At 41.4% G+C, this 13,866-nt stretch overlaps 1 protein-coding gene across 3 annotated transcripts; it reads right to left on the reverse strand.

The window, feature by feature from the left end:
- Positions 1-512: 512 nt before the first annotated feature.
- On the reverse strand, positions 513-13,451 carry mmaa (metabolism of cobalamin associated A). 3 transcript variants are annotated; one of them, XM_005469866.4, is made up of 7 exons: positions 13,348-13,451; positions 12,694-13,115; positions 11,100-11,222; positions 10,424-10,594; positions 9,800-9,885; positions 8,656-8,805; positions 513-4,128 (listed from the first exon to the last, which is right to left on the reverse strand). In XM_005469866.4, exons 2-7 carry the CDS (start codon positions 13,091-13,093, stop codon positions 3,832-3,834), a joined length of 1,227 nt encoding a protein of 408 aa, XP_005469923.1. In that variant the 5' UTR covers positions 13,094-13,115; positions 13,348-13,451; the 3' UTR covers positions 513-3,831. The 3 variants fall into 3 exon arrangements, with proteins under 3 accessions (XP_005469923.1, XP_005469924.1, XP_025764056.1); XM_005469867.4 differs by having other exon boundaries at positions 13,354-13,439; XM_025908271.1 differs by having other exon boundaries at positions 12,694-13,441.
- Positions 13,452-13,866: the final 415 nt, after the last annotated feature.

Genomic DNA, 13,866 nt, shown 5'->3' on the forward strand with positions numbered 1-13,866 from the left:
CTAAGAAAGGGAGGGCGGTTGGCACTGAGGGTTCAGTCATTAGGATAATGAACCCACAGCTGAGTGGGATTTGGGAGACCTCTAGTGGCTGAAGAAAGCACAAACTTACATTTACAGAGCACTGATTGTACGATAAAGATTATTTACATAGTTTATAAAAGCAAATCCAGTTCTTAGTGACCTGGAGGAAATGAATCCCGCCTTCTTGATCATGTGACTGCTTCAAACTACACCTGCCGGCTTCTAAAGGTGAGATATTTCAGGCATAAGTAAGTCAGATGTGCCATTTTGGTTACATAACAGTGATTCTTCCACACCCGCAGAAAGACAATATCTAAAATACAAATTTAGGAGCTTATTGTACTTTTTCTCTTGGACATTTATGCAAATGTGTGCATATTTAATGAGAACATCTCATTTGCATATAATAACCATGGTGATACGTTTTATTGGAAAAGCATAAATATTAGTTTTTCAGTGACGTGATATTACAACACAAAGCTGAAAGGCCGCATTCAGAGTAACTGTGTTTATTCCAAGCAAGAAATCTCCAACTCAGCTCTTACATCAAACTTTGTTTATATTTCTAAAGCTGCTTTTTTAAAACAGATGGATTTTATTTATATAGCATTCAGACACTGATTTATGAACATTTATTCATTTTTTTCTGATTTATAAAGTGATAAAAAACAGATTTTATAAAGACTCTAATAATCTTGGCTTTAGTCATTGTCCAATTCGATTTATGATCTGGAAAACTATGCAAGTAATAAGACTGACAATGCCTCATTTACATGCTTAAAAATACATTTTCAGAAAACTTGCAATACAGAGTATTAGACAGACAGGAAATTTTCATGGTGATCTAAACAGTTTTCTTTCTGTATTCACCTGTTGTTTCTCCTCTGTTGATCCTGTATGTAAGAAATACCAAAAGTTTAAACAAATTAACCACTTTTTTTTTTTTTATCACTTAATCAATTCAGGGTCTTGTTTCTGCCACAAAAAGAAAAGATGAGTGAAAATTTCAAGTTATTATTGCAAAATTTTGACTTACTGAGTCAAACTTCTGGGTGAGTTGAAATTTTGACTAATAGATAGAAACAAGCTTCCATATGCTTGTCTTTTTGGGAAGAGAAGCCTGATTACCTGGAAAGACCTCCCTCAAGCACGGAGAGGAACATCCAAACTCCACACTGAAAAACTGTTGGATTTGAACCCAGGACCTTGTTCCAGCAGGATTACAATCATACCTCCCTGAGCACGCCTGATCTCGGACACTGAGTAAGGGTCGGGCCCGGTTAGTACTCGCATGGACCGCCTGGGAATACCAGGTGCTGTAAGCTTAGAGTGACTGTGGTTCAGGAGGTCGAGCAGGACATCTACTAATTGAAAGGTCGGGGGCTCAATTCCTGGCTGCTCCAGGTCTGCGTGCCAAGATGGTGATCCCGATGCGTTCATCGGAGTGTGAATGTTGGATAGAAAGGACTTGGATGTACTAAAAAATGCTTGTGTTATAAAAACTGCTTTTAGTGCTCAAGTAGAAAAGTGCTGTATAAGAACCAGCCCAAAATGCAAAAGGTAATAGTTCTTCCAAAAGACTCAAAGAAATAAGCTCTCAATACCAGTTTAAGTGACTTACTGTATGTCAAAAGCACCAGCAAGTTTACACCCATTTAATGCCACATGTACACAATCTCATAATTAGACCAACGGGACAAACACAAGGGAGTTCTTCAACATCATTGTGTTGACAGCCTTGACTGTTGGACTATGATGGGTACAGAAACCACACATCCTGCTGACCTCTTGTGTTTTATTTTATATCTCATAGATATATTACTCTTTTTTTTTTTAACTTGATCTTTTAGCATTTATTGGCATTTTCAGTGAGCTCAGGTCATTTTACACTGTAAGGTAACGATTCTACAGTATTAGAGAAAACCCCCCAACAATCACGCGACTCCCCGTGAGCGAGCACTTGGCGACAGTGGGAAGGAAAAACTCCATTTGAACAGGAGGAAACATCTGACAGAACCAGGCTCAGGGACAGGCGGCCATCTGCCACACCCGGTGTGTAGCGATGGAGGGGAAGAGAAGAAGAAAAGAGAGCGTAAGGAGACAGCGCAACCTGGGACAAGAATGTTACAAAAGGGATTCTTCTAGACTTTCAGAAAACTTGACCTCTGACCTTGACCTTTAGATCGAGGTCACCGGGATTTGAACTCATCTGAGATTTTTAGTAGATGCACCTATGGCATCAATTTGAAAACCCCACGTCGCCTAGTTCTCGATTCATCGCATTCACACACACGTCCACGCCGCCTGCTCGCCCGGTGGGTTGAAGACAATACTCCAGTGTGTGAATTCAGAAAATCGAATCCACACACTGGATTTGAACTTTATGTGACTCGCATAATCTCGCATTTTCTTCTGGTTTGAAGAACACTTTCAACCCTACAAGAGAAACTGAATTTGTGGCTCCTGGACTGAAACTGGAGGCCACAACGAGGCTTTCCTTCAGTCTTCAGATGTCAGTTTGGAGTCTGGAAATTATGATGTGTACATTTACGTAAGTTTATATATTAAAAAAAAATAGCTGACGGATTAACAGACACTAAAAATAACAGGTACAGCCTATGAATGCATAATGGGTGGGAAATACCCCGTGTATAGATTAGACTGTATAAGAATATGCCGCTGACACCGGCGTCTGCTGCGGGGTCCCTGAATAAAGCAGCTGCAGCAGCCTCTTTAAATAATAAAGTAATAAAGTAGCTGCACCGGCGTTATGAGTGCGTGACTTCTCTTTGTGTTCAGTTCTCGGGTGGTGTCCGGGAGCGCAGCGCAGTATGAACTTAATTCTGGAAATATTAAAGTGTGTTTTGCCTGAATTCGAAGCAACCGTACAGCTGAGTCATTCAGACGAAGCCCAGCGCTGACATTTCTGGCTCCGGAGAGCCGAAAAGAAATGTCATTAAATCTTTGACAAATCTCAGGGCTAATATTCGTAGAGGTAACATTAATCACTCGGCCCTTTTTCATATCGTGAGCAAACACGCGGCGGTAGAAGAGCTCGGCCAACTGCGCCGGCAGATTTAATGTAATTCACTTGTCCACTTAAGATTCAAATTGTTCTTTAATAGAAACCAAACAGTGGATTAAAAAAGAAAAAAAAAAAGAAGAACACAGATTCAAAGCCTCGATGCTTTCCTGAGGAAAAACTGTTATTAGAGCATCTTCAGTAGTTCAGCAGCAGAAACACGGAGCCCTAACTAAATCGATTCTACCCAAGCCCGATCCTTTCATTGACGCTTTGTGGCTCACAAATAGGCTGTTATTACTGATATTACTGATCATGAGGAACGAGTCCCAGCTTTACTGTAACACGCCGTTCATAATGGTGAAAGATACCGCTCAAACTATTCTTCAACTGTAACCACACGACCTTTAAATCCCCCTTCACTGATCTCGTTAAAACTTCTCTGTAGTGTCCAAAAGAGACGGTCGCTTCAGCGTTTCACATCTCGCAGCTCAAATGAAACGCGTCTCATTTTTGCCAAACGCGAGTGCTCTTAAAGCCGCTGACGAGAAGTGACGACTGTCAGCGCTCTTCCTACTCTTGTGACTTGGATGAAAGCAATCAGAAAGCGAAGCCTCTGTAGACGGGGGTGACTCTCACGTATTTAAATTTTTAAATCATGTGTTAAAAGAGCAGAGATCGAGTCTTTTTGTGCAAACCGCAGAGCCAAGGTCATTTTCTCACTCTCCTTTTCAGTGAGTGACCCTGATCAGCTATCTGTTCCTTATCTGACAGTGCAGTCCCAGTGATTACTGTGATGAAGAGGATGAAGAAAAGGCTCTGAGAAGCAGGTCAGCAGCCAGTCCTGGAGAGATGGCTCCTTTGGTGACCCTCTCCTCGAGGTGGGGCAGAGCTTCTCTGACACTGGGGTGATTTTGGAAATGGCACAGGACGCTCTCCTGGATCAGACTCCACATCCACACCCTTTGCTGGGCCCTCCGCCGGCCCTGCAGCTCACCGCTGGCCAGCGCGGCCTCCCGGTATGCCTCCATCTTAGCCCAGACCTCTGGGATGCCCTCGAAGGTTTGCGAAGAAGCCCGCACCACCTGTGGGTGGAGAAGGTGAGGGGTGGGAAGATTCATGATTCAACTGTTCAAAATGAGTGTTTCAAAGTCACAGCAAAATATACAGAACAGAGAAAGTTTTATATTTTAAATGGATTTTTATGCCTCCTTTATGTTAATAAGTCTTTAAAGCAAATCATCATTTTCATTTCAAGGTCATGTCAGTACCACAAAAACGGCGGTAGCTGCCAGAGGTAAGTTCAGATCTCTGGAAGAGTATGTTTAAGAAAGCTGACAGGTTAAGTAAGAGAGCCAAAAACTGCAGTTCCTCTAATGGCCACTTGAGGCTGACCCCAAAGCCGAAACAATCCCCACTGAATCTAATGTTAAACAGTATCAAAACGCACATTTACAGCTCCATATAAACACTTTGGACCTCTATGCAGTTTCCTCTCTTCATGACAGATGAACAGTGGAGGATTGTTTTTTAATTTTTAAGACAAATCAACAGATCAGGATGCTGGTAAGATGTGGGCTGTTTTGAAAAAAAAAAAATGAAATGAACTGAAACGATTTTGTGAACTTGGAAAACTAACTAAAATAAAAACAGAGGAAATATCTTTAGCTTCAGCATCTGTTAGCTTGGTGAAAATGCTATGCCGAGGCATTGATGAATGTGTTTATTGAAACTCAGGGTGTCTACAAGACTGTGACTGTTTTGAAAAGTTTTGTGTTTCTCTCGTTCTGTAATTTTTTTTATTTTCTTGCCTCTGACGAACACTTTCCTTAAAATAATAAAAGACAACAAAACATTTTCAAACTGTAGTAAGAAAATCTTCTCTGAAAACTAACTGCAACTAAACTGAAGTAAAAGTAAAAGTCAAAATGAAATTAAAATAATTAGATAGTTCACATGAAAACATTCAGCCCGTTGCAGGATTTACATTAGTTTTACAGACAGTTGCTGCACTTTGTGTTCTCTGCATGCGTGCATACCTGCACATCTGGCTACAGGAAGGTTTTTTGCATACACCTGTTAGTTGGGTCTGATTGGATGGAGGACCACCACCTCCTCTCGGTGTGGTTGGTTTGGATTACCTTGTTCACGTCTCCCCAAACAAACCACGCCTGGGCGGGAAAACATGGGCGTGGCTACTTTGCCTAAATGTCTCGAGACAGGCTGCTGCGACTGGTTAGTGTCTGATATAAAACACATGCGACCAACAGATATGTGCTTTTAACTTTATATGTTCACTTTGATATACCGATACACGTGTGTGTTTTTATGTTTTAAAATGTCTCGTTTTTTCCTGTCGACTTCAGCGTTAATGTTTTATTTTTAACTACAAGTGCAACATGCGCTGCTGAGCCAACCGTGGCACATTTACATTGATGTTTTTCAAATGCCAGTGATGATTAAATCCTGAGCAGGTTACCGGTTCACCAGTACAGACTGCTGAACAGGAAGTCTTCTTGGGAAAAGCCAACCTGAGCTTCCCACAATACACAATAAATGTAGAGGTTATTACTAAAAATAAAGGTTTAACCAAAGACGGGGTTTAAAACTGCATTAAGCTTTCCCCCCCACGATCATTAAGAGAACATTTTGGATGTGGTAAATGCATCCGAGTCTGGGAGTTCTGCATTTAAGGTTTTTTCCTTTCAGTGCACCTCCAGCCTACAAGAAGCTGTCAAGTCACTACGCAAATATCAAGCATTCGTCTGTCCTTAACACCTTGTTCACGCAGGCAATCTGGGGATAAATGTCACTTATGTGTTTAGTACTTCAACTGCACGTCTCTCCTCAGAGCTTAATGCAGATCCGAGAGCGCATGATGAAATTCAGAGTAACATTCGGTTTGTTGAAAGCAGGCTGGTTTACAGGAAGACACAAAGTTCCATTCAGATGTGCAGATCCCTTCTTTACTGTATTTTATTAAATTAAGTGATAAACACCAGCTGACAATCAAATTTGAGTCACTTGAACAGCTCAGAATGAAAATGGCAGCTGTGATCAAAATCCACTTACACATGTTCCAGTTACAACATTAAGGTGAGAAGAAGAAAGACCATGTGACTTACTGTACTTACAGCATATTCTCTCATATAAATTATCTTTTTAAAACTACTTAATACATTCACAGACCGCCTTACTTACCTCTGCTGGTATCTAGTTACACAAATGCTTGTAGTTCTCCAGGTTTTCAAGTGTTACACATCTTTCTAATATTCGTCTCTCCACCCTGACATTGGTTTTGTTTCTGCTGGTCGCAGCATTGAAAGCTTTAAAGCCACTCTCATTGTTCCTCCTTAAGAAATCATCAAGATGCCACTAAAAGCCGAGAGGGAAAACAAGCTTCTTGTAATCTGGATGTAACAGCTCTTAAAGAGGCACTTGAGGAATTTCGTATTGCATTTCTAAAACACCAGGGAACAAAAAGCTTCAACAACCCTACGGCTTTCATGACATCTAAAATAGATTTGTGTTAAACCGACACGTCTTGGAAATGCCATTCAAAGACGTCGGTCTGTCTGTCTCCTGGTTTTACAATAAAGTAGCCTTGAAGCTCAAACTGAAGATTAATTTAACTAATCTTACAAAACCAATATTATAAGTGCTGTGAAGTTACAAAAACTGATTTAAAACTCATCTGAAACAACATTTAAATCTAAAAGCACCAAAATAAAATCAGAAATACAAAAGAGCAGAGATATAAAATAAGTGTTCCTGATTTCAAGTTTTTTTGTATATTTGTCAAACCTGCATTATTTAGATCATAAAACAAATTTTATTATTAGACGAGGACAACTTGAGTAAATACAATATGTAGTTTTTAAGCGATGATTTTGTTTATTAGATGGGAAAAAGATTATCCAAACCTGTGCAGCCCTGTGTGATAAAGCATTTGCCCCCTAAACCTAATAACTGGTTGTTCCTGGCTTGGTAGTAAGAACTGCAATCAAGTGTTTGTAATAACTGGTGATGAGTCTTTCACGTCACTGTGGAGGAATTTCGTCTCACTCTTATTTGCAGTGTTGTTTTAATTCAGACACATTGCAGGGTTTTCGAGCATGAACGGCCTTTTTAAGGTCACGCCAAAGAATCTCAATTGGATTTGAGACTTCGACAATGCAGCGAGATGCTTTTTTGGCAAATGTAAGACGAGCCTTTGTGTTCTTTTTGTGTCAGCAGTGGTTTTCTCTTTGAACTCTCTCATGGTTGCCATTTTTGCCCAGACTCTCTCTTATTGTTGAATCATGAACTCTGACATGAACTGAGACATGTGAGGCCTGCAGTTCTTTAGATGTTCTGGGTTGTTCTGTGACCTCCTGGCTGAGTCCTCGATGCACTCTTGGAGTAATTTTGGTAGGCCGGTCACTCCTGGGAAGGTTCACCACTGCACCAAGTTTCTTCCATTTGTGAATAATGGCTCTCACTGTGGTTCACTGTAGTCCTGAAGCCTTATAAACAGCTTTGTAACTCTTTCCAGACTGATAGATATCAATGACTTTATCTCTCAGCTGTTTTTAGGTTCTTTAGATTGTGGTATGATGGAACTTGTTGCTGTTTGAGATCTTTTTGCCTGCTTCACTTTATCACACAGGGTCTGTTTAAGTGATTTCTTGATGCAGCCGGTCTGACAATAGCCAGCGCTGGGTGTGACTAGTAAAACTAAGCGCAGGTTTCCAAAAATGTGATTAATCACAGTTAATTCATGATGTGCATGCACTGTGTATACGAATGTAATCGTTTTTTAAGCAACGTGTCTAAAACCTTTTTCTAGTTTCACTTTCCAAAATCTGAAGTTTTGCTCTTTCTTTCTGATGACATCAGTGTAATCAGTCTTTGGGGGTTTGGGGTTTTTGGATGGACAACAAAGATTAAATTTAAAGATGACTTGTCTTGCTTCTGAACTCCGGACCATTTACCTTTTGCAATTTCCTACATAACATAGACCAAACGATTAAGTGATTGCGAGTAGAACCATAAAAGTCGCCTCACATGCCACCAAGAATTTAATCATCAAGTCAAAATAGTATTTATGTCACATCATAGCACCACGCAGAGCAAGAGGCTAAATCTCTGCCATACAGTCGGGAAACAGACACGAATATGCACAACAAAGCCGAGCGTGAAGCATAAAGTGAGAGGAGCTGTAAGAGAAGCCTATCAGATTTTATGAGAACGAGCACTTTTCTAATCAGTGAAATGCATGACACAGCAGCCGAGTATCCAGTGCATTGGGAGCGGGGGGTGGGGTGATGAGGGCTGGTAGGTGGGGGTGTTTCCTGGCTGCTTGCCCGGTGGGCAGATGCAGCACTGGGCTGGGAAAACAAAGGGACGGGGCTAGCCAGGCGAGCGGGTGACGTGGGACACTGCAGCACTGATGCCATGATGTTATGATGACCCACCCCCACACTCCTCCTCCTCCTGGGTCAGCTGACCTCTCTGTGGGATATCTTGTTGGGGCCATGTGCTGCAGCTGCCCAGCGGGGCAAACACCAAACACCACCAAAGCCTTGTTACCGACTCCTTGCATCATTACATCACTACACACACACACACACCTTAGGGTTCCAGGATTTGGACTGTCTTCTGAGCAGTTTGAGTGCGCTGGTGTATTCGGCCTGGATCCTCCTGGCTGGTACCACCAGGTCTCCATCTGACTTTGTCACCACGACCAACTCGGCCCTTTCGATGATGCCCCTTTTGATGCCCTGAACAGAGATTTTGTCATTAGAGAGGAGGATGATTAAACGATGAAAACACTGCCTGATTCCTGAGCTCCTCAAGGGTCCTGCATGGAGCTGCGGTCAAGTGTTTTCAAGCCTGAGACTTTAAAAGTCTTAAGACTGTGTTTCCATTCAACATGGCTGATTTTTGCAGTCGATCTCAAAGAGAGGTGGAATCTAATTTTATTAATATTTTCTTTTTACACAATGCAAAAGTAAATGGCCAACCCTTAACCCTAACCCCAGGTATGAGAACTGGACTGAAAAGGCAAAGAAAACTTTAAAAGACCTTCAGAAAGCCTGGAGAAATATTGCTCATGACCACTTAAAGAAATGAGGGGTGGCTCAAGACTTTTGCACATCACACACCTCTGTGATAGTTTTTCTATAATTCGCTCGAATATCGCTATACCTATATAAAATATACTGTGGTATGTTTAGAGCAGGAGCTAACTGCACATTTTGACTCTGAGTAACACAGGTTGATTATTAAGCACTAATTTACTGGAATGAATTTTCAAGTGTGCTGCTTTCCTCATGTGTTTATGTCCACATTACAAACAGTTATTATAATTAAAACAAATGCCACTTCAGCTACCTACTGTCCCACCATAATCACTGTAGCATTAATCATCATGAGGAAGGCCAATGAAGTGAATAATTTTCCTAATTAATTAAGTGGAGAGCATATAGTTATTGTGAGCATGTTTATCTTTACAAAAAAAAATGTGGACACACAATCTGCTTTCCCTTATAAACAGTGTTTCATAAATATATTCATTAGGTAATTTAGTTTTGGTTTTATAATTCTGATGAATTTAAAGATCGTTGATATCAGATAATCAGTGGCTGATAAATTGTAAAACTGGTTTTACTAACCTACACATTAGCATAAAATTAACAATGACTAAATTTTACTGGTCGATTACTTTGTTCCAGCTCCTCACAGATGAGCTGAAGCGGGCTTGTTTTCACTGACCTGGAGTTCATCGCCCCCTGCTGGTGGAATCAGCAACACAAACATGTCAACCATGTCTGCCACTGCGAACTCTGACTGGCCGACTCCTGGAGGAAAAACAAAAAAGAAGAAGAAACAGGGGACTAGTTTAACGATCACTGCTGAGTGATAACACCACAAAGTATCCTCTCGTCTGAAACTAAATCTACGCTGTCATAAACGGCCTCATGCTTTTCGAATGAGACATCCAACGGTCACACTAAAAGTTTGTCTGTGTTTGTGTTGTCAGCACCACATTAGAACCTGTTTAACAAAACAAAAAAGAAGATCTAAAGAATTTAAAGGAAAGCTGTTCCTGGTGAGGACTTGCTCAGTCATTCAAAAATCATGAAAGCTCATGAATAATCATGAGCTTTCACAAACTTCAGAGCACTCACAGTGAATAAATTTTAGCCTGGAGATGCAGAGCAGGTGCCTGATGACTGGTGCTGCTATCAGACCTCACACTGAACAAATTATGTTTGCATTAAAAAAACTTAGTACAAGCAGAAGAACAAATACTTGCTGACACTATCAGCTAAACGGTAAAGCTGAGATTATGGCTTTAACGCACTTACTCCGAGGGTTCACGTCACAGCATCTTACCTACAGTCTCCACAAGGACGATGTCGTAACCTGCTCCCTCGCAGAGAACAATGGCCTCGTTGGTTGTTCTGGTGACACCTCCGAGTGTTCCCGAGGTCGGCGATGGCCTGATGAAGGCGTTCATGTCTCTTGAGAGCTCAGTCATACGAGTCTTATCGCCCATCAGAGACCCTGCAGCAAGAGGGATGAGTCACTTGGCAGCAGTTTTACTGTGCAGTGCTGCTCGTAATTGCTCAGTGATTTCAGCCTATTCAAAGGGGACCTATTCTGCTTGTTTCCTGCTCTATATTTTATATTCTCTCAAATAAAAATAGCCTGATTCATTTATGGAAAATAAATCGTTTGAAGCAAGCAATTTTAACTTCTCTCTCTTTAAGGCCACCCCCTGTGTTAGACAACTTTCTGCTGCCCTTTGCAAACAATTTTGAACAGCGGGTGGGCGGGGCTCTGCACCTGAAATGGCTGTGTTAAAGAGATCCCTGCTCAGTGACTTTACACCAAGAGCAGAAAGGAACAGTCTGAAACACAGTGTAATATAAACAGTACGATATTCCCTGAACCTGAAGCCAGCATCTTTAAACATTACATAAAATTTCCCTGTGCACTGTAAAGCTCAAAATAATAATAGTTCATCTGTGCCACAGTAAAAGCAGGTGATGAACGTGTCAGAGGTTACCCCCAGTGGTGCAGGAGGATGGGTCGACAGCCAGCACTGCAACTTTATGTCCACGTCCTGTCAACATCTTCCCCACCACCTCGATGAAGGAGGACTTTCCTGCTCCGGGGGGTCCAGACAGACCTGAGAAATCAAAGAGACCTCGTCAGTTTGCAACAAACAATGACAATTTTATTTACGTAGCACATTCCACTACATCAGTCGGTTATTGAATGTACCCACAGATGTAATTGATCTCAAGTGAGCAGGCAGCTTGTTCCAAAGACGCAGAGCACAGTTACTGAAAGCACCTTCAGGTTACTTGGATCTGATTGTGGAACCAGTTAAAAGAACCTGATGACCTAAGAGGTCTGACTTGGTTGTCAGACATGTACTGGAAGGCCAAACCATTGAGAGCTTTGTGAACTTACAGAAATGATTTTATATTGTAATGAGAGCCAATGAAGTGGTCTTCAATACTGGGGTAATGTGGTCGAATTTCCATGTACCTGTAAGGATTCTGGCTGCTATGTTTTGGATAAGCTGAAGATGTCCTGTTGATGCACTTTGCAATAATCTAACCTTTTTGATATGAATGCACGGAGTCAGTTTGAAATAGTCATTTCTAACTTTAGATATAAGTGATAGGTAACCTTATTGATCTGGTTATCAAAAGTGAGATCACTGTCCAAAATGATGCCTGACTTGTTCACTGTGTTTCAGAGAAATTAATGATAAATATGAACAGTATTTTTGTCTCTGACTTTTTTGGTCAAGTGTTTCTGTCTCGTCTCTGCTCAGTTCTAAAAGGTTTTAAGACATCCACATGTTAAGGTCATTAATGCAGCTTATTAGTTTGTGAACAGAGGTTAGATCATTATCGGAAAGTTACAAGTACAACTGTGGATCATCTGCATAAAAACGGTAGTCATGATTCTTGTGGGAGGGAGTTTAAAGGTTAAACTGTAATGGATAGCACCAAACAGCCCCAAGAGCTGATTTCTACTAACCTAATTTCAATTTGTGTGTTAAAGTAACTACACAGTTAAATCTGAATATTGTTTCTACTTTCTGCTTTGAAAACTTTAATAACACAGAGTTTAAAATTTAAAAATTTTAAACTCTGCAGGGTTTTTTTTAAACACACACTTCACTTTGGGGTCAAGTCTGAAGAAATTTGAAAGCGAAATTGTGTGACTGTATTTCTTTGCATGACATAGAACATCAGAGCCACTGCTGCAGAAACCGTCTCATAAAGGATTCATTGCACAGGTGACGTGTTTATACTACAAGGTGTGTTAATCATAAGGCCCCGGGGCAGAATTAAAACACAAAAGGGTCCTAATAAGCCCACTGAATGGCTTTGCAAAGCCTGAAAATTTCAGAGAATTCATTTCCCCCCCTGAACAGAAACACTGCTGTTCAGTTGTAAAATAGTCTTCATATGAAGGTTTCGTGCCTTTATAGCTCCACTGTGGTCTGTAGGTTAAAATGCACACACAATGGCAGTAGCCTTAGTTAAAATGTACTTATTTTAATACATTTTAGGTTCAAAGACACTTAGAGACAGGAAAAACTGAGTTCAGACAACCACCACAGACTTAAGCCTACACACCTACTCTGAAGGCCACTGGCTTTCCTCCATTACGGTTCTCCTGCTCCCTCCTGTAAGCCAGGACCCTCTGCAGCAGCACCTGAGCCAGCTCTTTCTTTCTGGGATGCTGGGTCTCCACCAGAGTGATGCACTCTGCCAAAGACGCCCGCTGTCCTCCGATCAGCCCATCATAAAGTTTATTCAGCAGTCTCTGCTCAGGCCCACTCAGGTCCTGTATGTGCTGGCTGGCTGCTGTGCTTTCAGTCCGTGTCTGCTGGCAGCTGTGAGCCGGGACGATGCTCCGGTACTGAGGGCGTGAAGCAGTGAAGCAGAGCCTTCTGTGAAAGCGGCACGTCCCGGTGAGAGCGAGGGCAGTAGATGAGGAGATGTGGCGGAGGAGAGAGAGGCTAAACCGTCTCATTATGTGTCAAAGGTAGGGTGGTCTGGGAGGGCGTACAGGCTTACAGTTAATTTAACCAGCGGTACTTCCAGCTGAGGTTTGTTTTGTTAGCTGTGCTTACAAACGTCACCGTTTAAGTTACAGCAGTTATAATAGTCACCGTCAGGCTAATGTTTATTCTTTCTAACGTCAGCACGTAACGTACTCGTTAAATGCAGTTGTTAAAGACGTAGTTTGGACAAAATACCTACAAAGTAGGTGAAAACTACACTCACTCTGACCTCGTCCCAGTTGCACGGAGACGTTACAGGTTACCTATCGCCGTCATTTCATTCATTCACTTCCGTTTCCGCTGACGTCTGACACCGCCCACCGCAGTATTTCCGCCGGTTTATTTAGGAAGTAAAAAGTTTCCTAAATACATCTAAAATGTGCCACAGAAGTTTAAATATGCGCGTCTTTATTTTTTTTTCTTGTTTTGTGTTTTTTTTTTTTTAAATAAAAGACGCAAGTAGTTAAATGAAAATTTAAATATGGCAGTTGGCCATTTTAGCCAGCAGGTGGCAGCAGATGTTAAACCTTCACGTCTTATCAACTCCAGGATTAATTCCCTTTAAAAATAATCGAACTTGATAATACATGCATGTGTTTTTAAATTAAATTAGTCAGTATTTCCGGCATGGATCGAGCCTTTAACCACTGTGGCCCCAGGCTTTGGAGCAGTCTTCTTCAGGGTGTGAGTGACACCACCGTTTTTCCCCTTGCAGCAAAAAGCACTAAACCTATTTTCAGCT

Source organism: Oreochromis niloticus, linkage group LG6 (genome assembly GCF_001858045.2).
Source record: "Oreochromis niloticus isolate F11D_XX linkage group LG6, O_niloticus_UMD_NMBU, whole genome shotgun sequence".
NCBI lineage: Eukaryota > Metazoa > Chordata > Actinopteri > Cichliformes > Cichlidae > Oreochromis > Oreochromis niloticus.